Source organism: Pteropus alecto, unplaced genomic scaffold (assembly GCF_000325575.1).
Source record: "Pteropus alecto unplaced genomic scaffold, ASM32557v1 scaffold155, whole genome shotgun sequence".
Classification (NCBI taxonomy): domain Eukaryota; kingdom Metazoa; phylum Chordata; class Mammalia; order Chiroptera; family Pteropodidae; genus Pteropus; species Pteropus alecto.
In genome coordinates this window covers 12,746,087-12,764,399 of record NW_006438113.1, presented here as the reverse complement: position 1 = coordinate 12,764,399, position 18,313 = coordinate 12,746,087, and the positions used below count along the sequence as shown (strand labels likewise).

General features: G+C 51.0%; 1 protein-coding gene and 1 pseudogene across 1 annotated transcript in view; one reads left to right on the top strand and one right to left on the bottom strand.

Annotated features, from left to right (window-relative positions):
• UNC5B (unc-5 netrin receptor B) overlaps positions 1-1,216 on the top strand; it is a 79,098-nt gene extending 77,882 nt beyond the window's left edge. The window contains exon 17 of the mRNA XM_015592157.2: positions 362-1,216. Coding sequence (XP_015447643.1) covers positions 362-527 — 166 coding nt within the window. The 3' untranslated portion in view covers positions 528-1,216. The remainder of the gene's footprint in view (positions 1-361) is intronic.
• Positions 1,217-6,331: 5,115 nt separating this feature from the next.
• Positions 6,332-6,449, bottom strand: LOC112482741 (annotated as a pseudogene).
• Between the last annotated feature and the right edge of the window lie 11,864 nt (positions 6,450-18,313).

Here is an 18,313-nt window from a genome sequence, read left to right as displayed (position 1 = left end):
CTCAGGGGAGTGCATGGTGCGAGATCAGGCAGGGAATGATTGTGGGAGGAAGAGAGAATGGAGTACCAGGTTTCAACAGTCTCCTGGGGCCAGTGACTGTCAGTGATAATAATAATGAGGTGATGAATGATGATGAGCAAGGTAGTTTTTCCATTTTAGAGATGAGGAGACTAAAGCTCAGAGAGGTGCGGTGACTTGCTCAGGGCCACACAGCCCCCAAGCAGAGAGACTAGGATTCAGACCCAGGATAGTGGGAGCCCAGACCCCACAGTTATCCCACCTCCTCATGTACCCTCCATGCCCAGGCTTCTGGGGGATGCTGAGCTTTTGGGTAGCCCAGTGTCCTTCTTCCCTCTGCCAGGTACCTGAACTACTTTGCCACCAAAGCGAGCCCCACTGGTGTGATCCTGGACCTCTGGGAAGCTCTGCAGCAGGATGACGGGGACCTCAACAGCCTGGCGAGTGCCTTGGAGGAGATGGGCAAGAGTGAGATGCTGGTGGCCATGGCCACCGACGGGGACTGCTGAGCTGTCCCAGACTGCGGGCTGGTAGGGACTGGCAGGAGGCAGGTGCAGGGAGGCCCAGGAAGCCTCCTGTGGGGTGGTTCAGCCTCCAATGCCCCCCAGCTCACAGCAGAGTCACCCCTCCTCCTCCTCCCTTGCGCCACCCTCAGACCACAACCAGCCTTAGGAAATCCATGTACTCTGGTGTCTGGAGGATCTGGTGTTCCTTCTCCACCCCCTGCTGTCTCTCCTGGCCTCTGACCTCAGTGCAGAAACCAGGGTGGGGCTGAGGCCTCTAGAAGCAGTTAGGGGAGCAAGGGGGTGGCCCTCCTTCTACCCCCACCCTCCACCCGCAGCCCCGGGACCTCTGGGTTAAGTTTGTTTTAGTTTTGCTCTTCATTTTCTTCCTTAGCTATTATTGCTCCCTCCTCTGTAAGCTCCCTCTCTTCAGATCGTTTTCCTCTTTGAAGAGTCAAGTACAATTCAGACAAACTGCTTTCTCCTGTCCAAAAGCTAAAAGGAAAAGGAAAGAAAGAAAGCTTCAAACCGCTAGTAAGGCTCAAAGAAGAAGAAGAACACCAAAACCACAAGGGAAAAGAAAACCCCAGTTTCCTAGGAAACGCAAATGATTTATTATCCAGATATTTGGATAAGTCCTTTTTAAGAAAAAGAAAAGAAAAGAAAATGAAAAATAACACAAAAAAAACAGAAAACTCTTTTTTTTTTGAGTGTGGATGAGTGTGGGTGTGCTCATGGTTCTGACCAGGAGTGAGTGTGTGTAAGTGCATGTGAATGAATCTGGGAGAGACTGAACAGAGAACGCTTTGCTTCTAATGATTCCATCTTAAACTAAATTCTTACAAGGCCTCAGTCTTCCCAGTTGCATAGGGTCAGATGGGGTTTTAGCCATGGTACATATTTCCCTCTAAAATCTTAAGCAAACCCTGAATCCACAAAGCCAAGGAGCCCTGAGCTCTGGGGTGGAGTGGGGTCCTACCTCCCTAAGCAGACCCGCCCACACACACTTCCTATGAGCCCTGGGAAGCCAGATTAAGGGGCCTTGATATGAAAAATGTGGGCAGGCCAGGCCAGCTATGCACCAGGGAGACTTGCAGTGCCATGGTCTGGTGGCCCCTGAAGAGAAGGTGTGTCCAAGAAGTAGGGCCCTAACAGAGAAGGAAGTGCGGGATGAGAGTCCCTCATGGACACCTCTCTCATTCACCCTCAGAGTAGGGCCGGCCAGGACACCTCCCACCCAGCAGCTTCTAGAACAGGTGGGCTGGAGCATGTTAGCATTTTCTTTAAATCCAGGACCTACCCTTCCCCAGTCTCAGTTTCTCCTTCCATAAGACAGAAGGAGTGGATGAGAGAGAAGTCCTCTCTAGCAGCAGAAGCCTGAGCTTCTGGACCTTGGTGTGGCTTTGAGGACATGTTAGCAGCAGCCCTGCAGCCTGGGAGGCTGGGAAGTAGGTGGCCAAGCTGTGCTTTACATGCCCTCCCACCTGCCTGGAGTAGCAGAGGAAGGATGGAGGGTGATTTTACTAGCGCTGATCTCCACAGGCACCTCTCTTCCACCCTCTTCTCACCCTCCCTCTGTAGTCTGGAAGATTTTGAGGTAGGTAACCTTTGAACAGGAAGGGTTGCTGGAGTTGAGGAGCTAGCACCCCCTTACCAGCATATTCCTGGATATTCTGAGGGGCCAGCAGGGTCCCTAAGTGGGGAGGGATGTATCCCCATCCCTTTCCAGCTGGCTGGCAGTGGCTGAGACCAGGTTCTCGCTGCTGGCATGGAGACCTCATCAAAGGCCTCTCCTTGGCACCCAGGCAAAGCAAGTGCCAACTCCCTTGACAGCTCTGGCCAGTGACCCCAGGGCTTGCCCCAGCAGGTCTGTGAGCAGCCTTTGGGACCAGCCTGGGCATATCCTGGCCTTTGATATTCAAGTCTCCTGGAGGAAAGCAGGTTTTAGGGCTGTAGTCCCAGCCAGCATCCCCAGCCCAGCTCCCTTGCATGGACTCACAGGCTTACCGGGGTTCTCACCACCCACAATCCTCTCTTGTAGTATGGGTTGGCCATGGACAGATGAGGGCCTGCTTTGAGGTTTCAGAGAGGATTCCTTGTACCAGGGCTGCTGAAGGGGCCAGGCTTGAATCAGGAGCTGGGCCCCCAGACTGGGACCCCAGCTTCTTGCTCCAGTGCCTGTGTGAATGCTGCCTCAGGCAAAAAGCAGTAAGCCTTCCCTGTCAGACATATCTGTCCACTGGAGCTCAGCCTCCCTGGTCACTCCTAGCCCAAGCTGTGGGGCTTCTGCGATAGCCCAACCAGTGCCACCAGGGGCTTTACCAGTGCCATTCCCATCACAGGCTCTAAAATGCCCACGGGCAACATGGAGTCCCAAGACCAGCACTCAGGCTTCCACTTTGCCATTAAACCGTGTGACCTCAGGCATATGACTGCCTTCTCTTGGACTCATTTTCTTTTTATACCTAGAAAGTCCCACCTCAGCTGCTGTCTGAGGGCCCTTTGGGCTCTAACACGCTGTCATTCTAGGCTTTGGATGGGAACCCTAGTGCGTAGAAGTTACCATGGCCTGCCTTGCCCCTTCTCCCTGCCCCACCCTTGGAAGCCTGCTTTTTCAATGTCTGGAATGAGAGCTCTTGGTGGATGAAGCCAGGCCAACCACCGGAGTGCCGTTTCTAATCTGTCAGAGAGAAATCGTGTACCACGGCCTGGAGCACAGAACCAATTGGCTGGAGCCTCCTGGGAGGGTTCAAACTGTCCAGCTTTATATGAAAAGCCAGGAAAGGGTTTGCTGGCTCCATCCATCTGCTGAGGATGCTGTGTCTACATCCCCATGCTGCCCGCCTCAGGGTGGGATTGAGATTTCTCTTACTGAGGTCTGAGAGGCAGCCCATGTGGCCCGTGTTCCTTGAGAGCGGCAGGTGTGGTACCGTTGCAGGGCCTGCATGGCCCTCACACAGGTGCTTATGTCTCATCCCTGAGGTGTGTTTGTACATGCGTGTGTGTACGCATGCTCCGTATGTGTGTGCTTTCTCCACGGGCACATCAGGGTGCCCCTCTGGAAATGTGTCCCACCTATGTGAGAGTATGCTCTCCTTGAGTCCCAGATTGGGACATCCGGAGGTTGGCGTGCCTGTTTTCTGCCCTTTCTGAGTCCACAGGGTCAGTTGGTGTATCTTCTATGTGCCTCTCCCTCTGCCTTCTCTTGCAGTGCCCCGGGCTCCAGAGCTCCAGGTCAGGGGTCCTTCTGAGGGTATGAGGACCCTCCCCATCTCCTGGACGATCCAGGGCCCTCTGGTCCCCTTCCGCCAGCAACCAGGCAGCTGACCCAGGCCCCTTAGCAGGCCTCCTGCGGGGAGGTGGTCAGGAGCTTGGGGTCAGGGAACAGCTCTCCTGGGGGCAAAGGGCTGGACCCTGCCTGGGTCGTAAACATGGTTATATGTCCAGGGATGAAGGGCTGCAGGAATGGCCCCAATCCCACCTCTGTTTATTCTGTAAACTACAACCTGTAAATAACGTTTAGGATTCCTATTGTATCAAAATTAATTTTTATGAAATAAATTATATTTCCTAGTCTAATAAAAAAGAAAAAACTCCAGATTGTCTTCTGCTGTCTCTAAACTGTCTTTCTATCAACAATTGGGAATGACCTTCCGCTTTTCTCAAGATTCTACAGGTTTGAGGGGTGGGGTGAGGTCACTGTCAGAGCACCCTGAGCTTCTGGAAATGATCAAGCCCGACTGCCTCATTTTACAGAAGGGGAAACCGGCCCAGAGAGGGGTAAGGACTCTCCCACGGTCACACAGCAGGTTTGAGCCCGTGCTAGATCTGGATCCCAGTCCTTACTCCCCAGTCGATACTCTTGATATGTAAACATTCATGGAATATGTGCAGGGGTCAGTCACTTGAGGCTTTCATGGACTAAGTAATGTGCGGGAAGGATGACAGATGAAGCCCCCAGTGTCCCTGTCTGCCTCTGAGAAGTTCGCAAAGGTGTATCCCAACTGGGGCCGAGGCTGAGAGGTCAGTTCAGAGCCCTCACTTGGGACATAAGAATTTATGCAGGCAGATGGGGAATGATGGACAGGATGGGATCATGTGACTTTGGGCCCAGGGCTGCCTTGGATGGTTGGGCAGGTTACACACTGGACAAGAGTACTTTAAATCGGGGAAGGGCGATACCATTCCCACACAAACTGTAAACTTGTGAATTTACTATGAGATGTTTCCAGCAGGTGGCAGTAAAGAACCTCGTTCTAATAAAAACATTGGTGTCAATTTTCCCACTGATGGAAGTGTCTTGAGGGGGGCTTTTTTTTTTTTTTGTAATGTGCATAAAGAAGCCAGACAACTGGCACTGGCCCCGTCTCAGCTGGTCCCCTCTGTCCTGTGGACCTCAGGTCTCTGAGAGCTGGATCTGGTCTCAGCATTTCCCAGCATGCATTGCCCACTCCAAGAGTGGATTCTGGAGTCTCTTCAGTTTGTGCTGAGAGCACACTCTGGCCCTGCCGTGGAGAGTCACGTATTCGTCAGCACATAAAAGGCTCTGAGAAGTCCCATATGAAGAAGCTGGTGTCATTAATACAGGTGTCCCTGATGTGTTTGGCCATGGAACCCTCTTTTAACCTGTACATGCCCTGAATATGTGGTACCTGTGGGCCCTGCTAGCTCTGACTTTCTGGGATCGTGATTCTGGGGTATGCACCAGGTGTCACCTGGCTGTTCTCTTGGGGGTAGGGAGCACCTGTGGGCTAAGTCCTCTAAGCTTATGGCCTAGTAGGGGAGGCAGGGCAGCAAACACACGTGCACATACACGGTCTCATCAACGCAAATTGTCATCATTCCCTGAGGACCCAGAGTACCTGGAGCCATCACATCCCAGTGAGCAGTCAGTGAGGCTTTCCTGGCAGAGACGAGTGAGATTCATAAGAGAGAAGAGGGAGGGGACAACCGTATGTGTGTGTGTGTGTGTGTGTGTGTGAAGGCCAGCATCGGGGATGTAGCCTGAGGTGGGAGCAACAGCCCAGAGAGCAAAGTCCAGGCAGGGGCATTTATTTATATGAGTAGCCCCCACAGGCAGGCAGTTGTCTAGGGTCCTCCCGGAAGTCAAAGTTACCCATTTAAACCCCCTCGCTCTCTGCCTGCCGCCTGAGCAGGAGGATCCCTCATCTCCTGCCCCTTGATGGAGTGCAAAGAGTTCTGGCCTAGGAAGCAGGGGACCTTATTCTAGTATTGATTCTGTTCAGGTCACTGTCCCTCCCTCAGCCTCAGTTTCCCCATTCATGAAGTAGGCCCTCTGGTTGGTGTTGTTCTGTAATTTGGCGGATCCTGGTTGTAGTCAGGGGTGTGACAGCCCTACACCTTGGGCCCTCCTCTGTCACAGTCCCAGGAATAGAGGAAGAAAAATCAGTTGAGGGCAGAAGATGGGCTGATTTGATACTGTGACCAAGTGGCTGCCCAGTGAGTTGACAAAGCTGGCACATGTGTCCAGCCAGTTAGTCAGCCAGCCTGGCACAGCCAGCAAACTCAGGCCACCAGCTGTTGTCCATGAAAGGTTTCTAGGTGAGGTGGCAGCCAGCTGCCCCCTCCTCCACTAGGGGCCATAAGAAGAGAAAATCCATTCCGATCCTAGTTTGAGGTCAGATGCAGGAAGGCCTCATTCAATTCTGTTTAACAAAATTTAAAAAAACTTTTGCCCATTTGTTAAATTAATTAATTAATTAATTTTAAATTTTTTTAGGTGAGGCAACTTTGACCTCACAGATTGCAAGGATCTTGTCAGCTTACAATGCCTTATTTTTTATACTTTATGCCTATAGCACCTAGTCTTCCTAGGTGGTCTCCCATTCAAGTACAAACCAGGCCTGACCCTGCTTAGCTCCCGAGATCAGACGGGATCGGGCTTGTCAGAGTGGCATGGCTGTAAACGACTTTTGCCCATTTTATTTGAAAATATAATACATGTCTATGGTGTAAAGAAATTCAAAAGATACAGAAGAATAGGTGAAAAGTAGATCCCCCTCCCTCCCTTGCTCCCTCCTTCCCCTACCCCAGTCCTTCCCCATAGAGAAAAGTGTTATACTTATTATATATCTTCTCAGGAAGAACTATGCAGATACAAACATATTTGCACATGTAAATATTTAAATATAATGTTTTGATCCAAGACTCTCAACCCCTTGAGGTGCAACCATGAAGTAGTTTTATTTTTCCAATAACCACTCAGAACTTCGTTTTGTCCACACTGACACTGGCTTTCCCACTGGATAGCAGGCTCCCTTAATGATGTCTCCATGGAGGTCCCTAACTATTCACGTCTTTGTTATTAAGACGGTCTCATTTTGGTTGCTAAGGCTCAACCCATCCATCCTGGAACTCCAAACTCGGCTTTAACTAAAGTCCTTGGAGTGCGCCACACAGGCCTCTGGAGGGCTGCGGCTGCCTACTCTCCATGCCTCCCTCTGCTCCCCTCTCTTCACAGACTCAGCCAACCACTCCCCACCCTAAACAGTGGGACATTTTCCTCCCTCCTGACCTCCTCCCTTATCACTTTGTGGGAAAGCTGCTATCAAACCCCCTGTCACTTCCTGCACCTGCACAGGCGTCTCACACCAAGTCTTCGAACTAGGCCCTGGAGAATCAAGCGACCGTTCTCAATGGGATGCTATTTCTACCATAATCCCTGCCCTGGATACAACATTCCAGGGGCAGGAAGACGTTGAAATTGGGAACGTCCAGGTCCTGATTTTTCCAAACGGAAACTGGCGGGGCAGAGAATGGGGGTCTGTTGTGTCAGTCACTGCGAGGTACTAGGGAAGGGTACACACTGCCCTCAGAGCCTAAGTGAGGTGACAGAGAAACAAATGGGTAGGGAGCCCATGGAAGCTCAGGGGAGCTAAGCCTGGGGGTCCAGAAAGGTTTTCTGGAAGAGACACTATTTTAGAACAGCGTGTCTTTAGGTTGGTGTCTCTGAGATGTAGTTTCTCAATTATACATTTCATGGGTGAGACTTTAAAGCAAAAGTTTGCAGCAACTTTCTTTTCTGAAATTTCTTATTAAGAGAAGAATGCTGATGTCCTTGGAGCAGGTGATGGGCCAGATATGAAGGCTGCTCTCTGCCAGAGAAGCAAAATGGTCTGAGGGCCCTATTTGGATGTGTGTATGGTGAGGGTAGTATAAATTAGTGTCCTCTCAGTGACCCTAACCTGGGACATGGGGGAGACTGGGCGAGGGGCACCAGTGAGTCAGTGCTATTCCAGCAGCCATGAGGGGCTGGCCTGGCCCAGGCCTCACTGTGGGTGGTTTGAATCTGCCCATCCCAGTTCCTCAGCCTAAGAAGCTTCTCCCAAGGAGAGGGTCTAGGATATCTGGAAATTCGGTCTGTATTTATTAATCTAATTTATAGACGGACACAGCCCAGGGGCAGTGGGCTTGCTGAATCAGGCCTGGGCAGCCCACAAACAGCTCATAGCAGAATAAGAAGTGAATTTCTAAAGCTGGTACAACAGGACCAAGGAGCGGTCAGCCGGAGATTGGTACCAACAGTGCATGAGGGAGCAAGAAGAAGGGGGAAGGTCATTTCAGCTGGCCTTCCTGGAAAGGTGGTGATATTTAGGCAGGTGGGTCCAAGGGCCCCCCAGGTGGCAAGAACAGCATGTCTCCATGAAAGCCCACAGTGGAGAGAGTGGGCTGGCAGAGTTGGAGACAGTGTAGGATCAGGCTAGGGTGCTGGGAAGGACAGAGGAGCCATGCTGACCCAACTACCACGGGGCTGTGGCTCTTTATAAGGTCACCCACCCTAGGTTCCCACAGATCTGCTCCTCGTTGGGGCTGGCTCACATTAGTCCCTCAGTGCCAGGCCTCAGGGCTTTGTCTGTAGGCGGGGGTCAGAAACAAATGTCTCTGGGATCCAGCCTGCTCGATCATGTGAATGAGAGAAACAGCCACATCAACACTTCACAAAGAAATGTGCCCTCTTGGCTGCTTCTTGAAACATAAAGACTGTCTCAGTGTATCGCTCACTTCTCACTTTTGGTAGCAGCCTGGGTCTCTACTTGAGTGAAACAGGAGGGTAAATATTTGACCTCAGTACAATAGGGAGTGACAAGAAGAAGTGGAGACTGGCCGACTGGAGACCACACAGCCCCCCGGAAGGGGATGGCCCGCACTTGGGGCTCAGTCTCGTGGTTGCCAAGCAGGGCAGGAATGTGTGCCCACACCTGCTCCATCCTCCTGCTTTGAAAAAACAGAAATCAGGATTAGGATTGATATGTGAAATCATTCTATTTGTCATTGTTGGCTCAAATTTTCTCTTGTAGGCCAAACAAGACCCACTCAGTGTGTGACGTGCTGGGCTGTGGGGAGCTGCAGAAGGTTTTGAAGCAGGGGCGGGTCAGGCTCTGAGCTGCTCTGGTTCAGGGGTTCACTGGCTGGGACAGGGCCCTGAGACCCCGGCCCTCTCTACAGACTGCCTGGGCACATCTTTCCCCAGGTTGCATCAGAGGGACAATGGCATCTGCCCTAGCTCTCCTCCCACATCCCTCCATGTGATGGTGACTTTGGTTGGTCCTCTTCCCAGGGGCCTCTTCTCTGCCTGATGAACTCAGAGCAGGGACTGGCCCTAGGGTCCCAGTGACTCCCCTACTACCAGGTGTCCAGGGACAGATGCCCGGTGCTCACACCAGTAAGTACCGTGATTACTCAAGAAGGCTACGCTAAGCAGAGGACCAGTGACTCCCCTACTACCAGGTGTCCAGGGACAGTAAATACCGTGATTATTCCAGTAAGTACCGTGATTACTCAAGAAGGCTACACTAGGCAGAGGCTGCCCCTGAGATGGCAAAGGTGGATGTCCTTGGCCATCATCTAATCCATCCTCACTTGATGCCAAAATTCCCTCCACAATGGCCCAGACATAGGCTTGTCCAATTTTTGTTTGAATACTTCTAGAGATGGGGAACTCACAATTAGTGATAATAGCTGGCATTTATTGACTGTTTACTTATTTTTACTGTAGGGACTGATTTTATCCTCAGAATCAATAGGAATAAGACTTGCACTCCCTGACAATCTTTTAAATATTTGAAAGCAGCTTTTGTGGTCCACCCTGGAGCCATATCTCTTCCAGCTACATGCTCCCAGGTCCACAGCGTCAACATACTCTTCTGTGCTCCCTTGAGTTCCTGGTGGCCTGCCTCTGCTTCTTCAGCTCCCACAGGGGAATAATGATGGCACTCACATCACAGGGAGTGAGAGGCATAAAGACACCCACATCTGGTAGATGCCAAGCACAGAGTTTGGCACTGAGGATGCCAAATAGAACCTGTCTTAGCCATAATGCCAGCTCAGCTGCAGGTTTAAGGAGACAAGCTTTGGGGTCTGCCTGACCTGTGTGACCTTGAGCAAATTGCTTAAACCCCTGAGATCTCAGATATTCAAACAACAAAATGGGAATCACGAGCCTTTCTGCATAGGTTTACTGTAAGAATTAAATTAGCTAATAAGCATAAATATTAAGAAAGTGATAAGTATTAGTCCTTTCCCATTTTGTCATCATTGGCATTAATAGCAGATGCAGGTGTGCCACCAGACTATTACTATCACCTCCCTTATTCTGAGCTCTATACTTGTATTTATACAGCCTAAGCTTGCCACATTAAATGAAGATGAGAAGGAATAGCTCTTTGTATCTGCAGACACCTGAGATCACAAAGCACTTTCAAGTGCATTATGTCAGTGATGCCTTATGTCTTCCCTTCTCACGTAGCTAGGAGACCAGTGAACCACATGGGTAGAGCCCTTCCTCTTGTGACTCTTGGTCCAGGACTCCCGTTACAGGCCCACACAGTAGGGAACATAGCCCAGCTGCAGCCCCACCTACCCAACCTGTACCACCCTTGGCATTAACACACCCTGTAGCCTTCTTGAAATACCTTCACACCAATCCACTCCTTGATCTTCAGAATCGACCCCACTGCTACTGCACTGGAGGTGGGCAGGACAGGGACTCTCTTCCTGGCTTTACAGAGGGAGAAACACAGACCCAAAGACAATTAACATCTTGTCCACCGGGTTTGGAACAGAGACCAGGGACCCTCCCCATGGAACCCCTTGTGGAGATGGAGGCTGTGGTCAACTGTGATGGGGCCCCAGAGTTCTTGGACACCTGGACTCAGATATGAGCTCGTCTTAGTTTCTAGGCCTGACAGGTGGTCTACTCCCAGGCCTGTCTGTAAAGAAGTTCTGGCCCATTCATAAGCAGCTTTGAAACCACAAGGCTCCTCCCTGTCTAGGGAAGTGGAACCAGTGCCGGCGGGGAATGTAAGCAGAGCTAAAGGGCTCTCTGATTCATGTCTTGCTTCGCCCACCCTCCACCTACAAAGCCACATTGCCCTTGGTTTCTCAGACCCCTCATTCTCCTGGTTGTCCTTCTCTGCCCATTTCCCTGTTCCTTTTACAGGCTCTCCCTTCAACTCAATCTTTAAACCTTAGAGTTCTGTAGGGCACAGTCCTGGGCTCCTTCTTCCTCCTTCTTCTCCTTCCCTTGGTTTATCTCATCCATACTCACAATTTCAACTACCACCCAGAACAGACAACACCCCATCTTAGGCCTCCAGCCCCAGCCTCCCTACCTGACACTGCCCCCTGGTGTCTCGAAGGTACCTTAAACTCAACATTCCAGATCAGAACTTATGATCTGCCCCCAAACCTGGTCTTTGCTAGCATTTTCTGTCCCAGTAGAGGCCCCATCATCCATCCAAATGAGCAACCTGGGACCCTAGAGTTATCATCCTTGATCCTTCTACCTCTCTCCACCGTACCTCACATCAATTTGTCCATTCCATCTCCTCGACATCTTAGGTCTTCCCAAGTAAATCAGCTCCCGGTGGTTCACGCGTTCAGTCACTTAGCAATCACTCACTCTTGGCTGGGCAGTGTGCAGGCCTCATGCAAAGAGAGGTGAGCCCAGCACACCATACTTTGCAGAGCTAGTGTTGATGGTAAGCCAGGTTCGGTCTCAGCTTGACACGATCCCACTTATATGAAACAAGACTTCACAACTCTAATGGTGGTAGAGGAAAACAGTCATAACTGGGGGTCGCAGGGGCGGAGGGAGAGAAAAACAGGAGCCGATGGGGCCAGGTTTGGTCCTGGAAAATGAGGACGTTCTTCTGCAGTGGTTTCTGTTTTTTCTGTCAAGTAGGAGGCAGGAGGCAAGGCCATCTTGGGATGGGGTGTGTTCAGGGTTTGAGATGAGTGGAAGAGGAAGGTGGCAACAGTTCTCACGGAGAGCAGGAGCTAAGATGTCATGGGACTGCTGGAATCCTGGAGGCCCATCTCAGGTTGGTAACCATGAACTCAGAGGGGAAACACCAGCCTGCTGGGGACTCTTCTGTGAGGCTCAATCCCTCAGGTGTATGTTTTTCCCCCCCGGGGTTACCCAGCAGTGCCACTAGGGGGAGAGGGACATGGGAATTTAGAGTACTGCTAAGAAGTTACTGAAATAATAATGGACCATGCATGTACATTCAGGGTGGAAGGAAAGATGCCTGATGCATGGAGGGGAGGTAAAGGGGTCAAGGACTGGAGTCCCAGGAGGTGCAAAACTGTCCTAGAAGGAGCAGTTGAACACAGCAGGGAGAGGTGGTTAGAGTCAGAGTTGGGGCTGGAATTAGTGATGTGGGAGCAGAAAACTATGGATAGCTCCTTATCTCCCAGGATCCATGTGCCCCGCTTGGGGCTCAGTAAACCCTGGAAAACAGAAAATGCAGCTCACTGAGCCCGCCCAGCTTGCGAGCACGGCAATGACAGGGCAGAGCCACAAGATGGCAACATTGGCCCACAAAACCCATGCCTGTAGGCCTCAGCATCACCCTGGAGGCTGACTTGCCAGAATATTCAGGCTTTTTTTTTATTGCTAAATCACCTACAAGTCACCAGACTTTGAGTGAGATAAGGAACTTGTGTAACCCCAACTTTCAACCACCTTTGATAGAGCCCCTGACTGGGTTCTGGAGGCAGAAAGTCATCAATTTGAATCTTGGTTCTGGCACTTATTAAAGGGGTGACTCTGAGCTAGACACTAACCTCTCCATACCCCAGATTCCTCATATGCAAAATAAGGCTAACCAGAGTTTCTACCTCATAAGGTTGCATGTTGGACTCAAGTAAATGGTCCCTGTGGGGTGCAGCCAGAGCAGGAACTCAGAAAATGCTCACCTTCCTGACAGCAATCAGTACTACTTATTGGTTACCTATTCTGTGCCTCATAGAAGACTGTTAGGTTGGTATTATCAGATGAGGAAACTGAAGCTTAACTTCCCAGGGATACAGAAACAACATCCAAGGCCCAGGTCTATCTGGCTCCAGTTCTGTTCATCAAGCCAGGAGGCCTCCTGGGGCCAGTCCTTGACATCACATCTCAGCTCTCTGGGGCCAGGAGCAAGTCCCTTTATAACAGCCAGATGGCTTCTGTTCAGTTCTCCGAACCTTTCAGGGCATTTCCAAGCCATGGACGAACAGGATGCTTTTCTCAAAGGGCTGAGAGATGTAAAGTACCAACCCAGCGGAGAGTGCTTTGGATGTCTTGCGTTTTTTCTTCCTTTCTTCTCCTGTCTTCCTCCCTTGCTCCCTCCTCCCTTCCGTTCTTCCTCTTCCCCACCCCTCCTTCTTCTCCTTCTCCTTCTCCTTCTACTTCTTATTCTACTTCTTATCCCCGCCCTCCTTTTTCTCCCAACCTTTTTTTTTTCCTGTACGTGCACTCCAGAACAAGCATACACAGTGGGTGTGCACCACTTTACCACCTACGAATACTTTCCCTGACATTCTCTGACAATGCTTGCAAACAGGTGGTGATTGTCATCAACTCTGTTCAGCTGCAATGCTCCACGCTCATCTCCACCCCAGATACAAAGCAGGGGACCGTAAAGGCAGAAAAGTGTGGCCACCTCATAGGCACTTATCAAAAAAGGCTTACATGGCCTGCCCACAACATCAGGACAGGAGACAGGAACCCTGAAAGTCCTACCGGACCTGCCCACACTAGCCCCACCATTCCCACCACCACCACCCACCTATCCCCACCCCCACACCCATCGTGGTCCTGGAATTGGTCCACTCTCAAGTCAATCTTATAAAAACACCTGTATCTCTGTCTCCTCTCTACCTCCCCCTTCTTGACCCCATCTCCCTCTTTCCTGATAATCCATTAAGGGAGAAATTTTTATTGCTTCACTGAAGTGCTCTTGCAGGGAAGAGACTTGCTCAAGGTCACTCAGCTAGTCAGAGGCAGGACCAGAATAAGAGCCCAGGGCTTCTGACCCCCACTCTTGTGCTCCTTCTCTGATCTCCCAGAGCCTTGAACATTCCCTGGGAAGCTGAGTGTGACCAAAGTTACCCATCTCATTTTGTCCCCAAGCTATACACCGCTGCTGCCATTTGTCTAGATCTTGGAGGAGAAGATGAGCCCACACTGGCGGGGAAGCAGCCCAGCAGATGCATTAGCAACCTGTTTCCTCCCACACCTTTCTGTCTTCATGATGGAGACCATCCCAAGCCCCTTCGGAGATCCAGCCCTAGCAAACAGCTAAACCTCCAAGTTGGCTGGCTCCTTTTCTATTTAGAGAAAGCCCCTTAACCTTGGAGCACTGGAGGGTGGCTCTTGGTGCTTCTGATTCTCTCAGCAGGGGTCCTGAAACTGTCTCACTCATTCACATATGCATGCATTTCCAAAGATAAAGATTAAAATGACTGAATACCACTCAGGACTTTGCATGAAGAAAAGCAGTCAAGTGACAAAGCACTGAAGCAGCAAAAAGATGGGATTATGATCTGGGGGCTGGACCAGGAACAGTCCTGGATCCACTGCCCTCACCAGAGAGCTGTATGCCCTGGGAAGCCACTGCATCTCTTTGGCCTCAATTTCCTCATCTGTAAAATGGGATAACAGTTCCATTTCACTGGATTATGGGGATAAAATGAGAGAATGTTCATGAAAATGCTTTTAATATTAGAGGATTTTTATTTCAAATGTAACGAAGGCTAAAAGGCCCAAGGACCTCTCCAAAATAAACTCTCTACCACATTTGAAGTAAGAAGCTCTTCTGTGGAAGTGAAGGAATTGTGCAGTGAGGGCCTGGCATCTGTGGCCTCATTTAATCCTCCCATTGGCCCCACACAGACTCTGGGTTTCAGAGAGGTTTAGTAATTTCACCATTATCCCTCAGCTCACAAGTCTAAAGCCAAGATTCACACAGAGGACCTCAAGCCCCTTCCTTTCCTGTGCTGGGGGTGCTTTCTGACAACTCGGGAGGACCCCAGAATCTACATACATGCTTGGAGACTTCTATGACCAGGCCAGGGTTCAGGGGTGCTGGTTATGAGATGAGAGCCTGGAGTGGGGGGCGGGGGTACTCTGAGAACCTGTCTGCACTACCCAGAGCACAGCCTCCGAAGGCACGATGCTGTGGTTGAGCCCTGGGGTGGCGGCTGCAAGGACATGTTATCTACGGTCACAGAACTCCAGGTCCTTGCTCTGACTAGCTAACTGGGAGGAGACCCCAGCGGTCAAGAAGCTTCTTGCTTCCTTACTGGGAGCACTTCTGCTGTCCTTACCTGCAGTGGGCTGAGGGCAGGATGTGAACACCAGAATTGTCAACTGCGACCACAGTCTCTAAACCAAGTTCTGGGTCTCCCGAAAACATCTGCCCAGCCTTGGAAGGCCAAGTTCAGCCTGAGTGTGGGTCCTACTCCACCTTTAAACTTTGCCCGACCTCCCTGAACTTTGGAGATCTGTTTCACTCCAGTGGGAACCTGACAGGGACCCAGGATGAGGGCATTGGTGTATTTTCAGACCTGCCTGCAGCAAGAGGGTCCTCCCTCCTCCCTGTCAGGGACAGCATTTAGGGAAGGTCTTCGGTCCCTGCCACAATCCCCAGCTCCAAGCTTCCCCTTTGGGTTCTTGTCACATTGGACAGTGACCATTTTTTCGGCTATATATATGAAATGTGAATAGGAGCATCTTGGAGAAATATGGCTGGTTGTATGATCTGTATGTCACAGAATAGGAAACAGCAAGCTTGCTGAGCAAGTGTAGATTCAAGACGAGTCTTCTGCCTTCCCCCCAGCAACCACATGGTGGCCCCAAATCTTCCAAAATAGCATCCTGGAGCCTTCACATCTCCCTCCTCCTGACCAACCTCTTCCCCAGGTAAGGTCCAGGTGTTCTGGGCTGGGACGTTGCAAACTGCATTGACCCAGGTTAGGGAGGCTGGGCTGTGATCCAGGATGGTTTAAAGTCTAAAAGAAGTAAGATGGAAAATGAAGCCTTTGCCAATGTGTGTCTGTTTGCTTAGGCTGGAAAAATAAGTACAATCCTGCAGCCAAGTGACCCCAACCTCTAGTCCACTGCCTTGCCTGTGGTCACCACGGTCATCTCTCTAAAACCCCTGTGAGGCCTGTTCTTCTAGTTTGCCCCGTCACCTGCAGGGTGATGTCCATTCTGGCTCTCAGGGACCATCCTAAGCTGGGACCAGCCTTTCTCACAGCCTCACCAAGGACATATCACTGCTGTAACCTCTGCCTCTGCTTCGGCCCTCAAGCGTCTTTCCTACTCTTCTCAATGGGCCACATGCATCAAGATTTGGCTCCAAGGTCACCCCTCCTGAGAAGAAGCTCTTCCCCCTCCATCCTACTCCCCACCCACCTCCAGGCCATGTGTCAGAACAGAAAATTATGACAGCATGAGTCATACCTGGTAGGTAAATACAAGCTCTACTATCATGTGACCTGGGGCTAGCTACTTAATGTTACAAGCCCTGGACTTTTGCCCTGTTAAACAGGGCTAATAAAGATGTGGGGCCAAAGTGAGGGTGGGAAGGTGCCCAGTCCTTGCTGACTCCTGTTATCTGCCCACCTGATGCTCCCATTGCACTGTGCACAGTGACTGCAGGGCTTTGTATGTCCTCTGCACTCACTGGCCTGTCTTTCTTTGAGAGGGTACAGATTGCTCTAAAACAAGACCCCAGCCCTTGGCACCTTTGGTTTTTTGCAGTGTTTTCATTCTCAGCACTGCATCATCAAATACATGGGTTTTGCCCACACCAACAACCAACTCTCCAACTCTCCAGACACCCTGGGTACCCCAAAATTCAATTCAATTCTGACACTATCTACCTGGAGCTAACATCAGACCCCACAGGATGAAGGGCTCAGTAGCACAAGATTGCCTCCACTTCAGACACCAGTCTCAAATATGGGGTACAGTGCTCAGGGTTCTCAAACTTCTATCCGACTTGACTATAGTCAGTGGTTCCCACAACCCCTACCCATCTTCAGTTTCAATAATTTGCTAGAATGGCTTACAGAACTCAGACAAACACTTATTACCATTGATTTATTATAAAGGATACCAATGAACAGGATAGAAGGTCCAGAGCAAAGGATTTTCTGTCCACTTGGAGTTGGGGTATGCCACCACCCTCCCAGCAAGTGGGTGTGTTTGCCAACACAGAAGTTCTCTGAAACTCATCATTTAGGAGTTTTTATGGAGGTTTCATTATGCAGGCCTGATGAACTAATTGGCCAGAGGTGGTTAGATCACTCTCCAGCCCCTCTCCCCTCCGCAGAGGTGGGTGTGGTGCTCAAAGTTCCAGCCCTCTCATCCCAGGGTTGGTCCCTCAGGCAAAAACAGCCCCCATCCATAGGGTATCAAGGGCCCCACCTAGAGTCACCTCATTAGCATAAACTGTGACGTGATTGAAAGGAGCTTGTAATGAATAACAAAAGATGCTCAAATCATCCCTATGAGGAAATTCCAACGCTTTTTGAAGCTCTCCAGTTTGGAACTGGGGACAGACCAAAAGTATATTTCTTATTAGGTCACAATATCACAGGGTCCCATCGCAGGGCCTGGCACACAGTAGATCAGTTTAATAAAGGAAGCACACTGTGTTCTGTGAGCCTCACCATGAAACAGGGTTGCCATCGCACTTTGCCCTAGAACACCCAGTATTGAGCCTGCCCTTGTGGGGTGGGGGGCGTCATGGGCAGGGGTTCGAGAACCAGACAGATCTGGTATTCCATCCCACTCCATCTTGGCTTCCCATAAGCCCAGCTTCCTCACATCTGTAAAAGAGGTGGAAAGCTACTCCAGACATTCAGGGCATGTGACAGTGGGTGTGAAGGCACAGCCAAGAAAGGGTTGGGTAAGAGGCCTCCTTGGTCTGTAATTCAGACAGGAAGGCCTGGCAGCTGGTGGGAGAGCCTGATGGGGCGGGGTAAACCTGAGGGCCGTGGGCAGCAGCCCAACTGCTGTGCCTCAGCCAGACAAAGAGCGGTGGCCAGGAAAACCATCATGGCACTGACCTGACACAAAGGAAGCTTGACATAGGAGCAAAAGCTGCGTGGCTAGGGCCAGTTTTGAGACAGGAAGGGGTCCCTGAAGTGGCTCTGGGTAGGGGAACGACGGGAGGCTCAAGGAGGAGAGTGGGGAGCAATCAGAAGGGGCCCTCTGCAGGAGATTGGGGGGAGGGGCGCGGAGAACTCTGGGAGCTAAAAGGGGAGGGTCGAGACGATGGGGCCCAGCTGCAAGGTGAAGAGGGGTTGCCTTGAAGCAGCCTGAGTCGCGGCGTCACCGCGCGCTCCAGCGACCGCGAGGGCTGTCCACTTGGCGGCCGGCGCCGCATTGTCTCCACCTGTGAAATGGGTTCGTGTAGCAGCTTCCACGCAGGCGCGGGAGCACAGGGAGAGGATGAAAGGAGAAGAGTTTGCAAACCGGAAAACGCCAGCGTGGG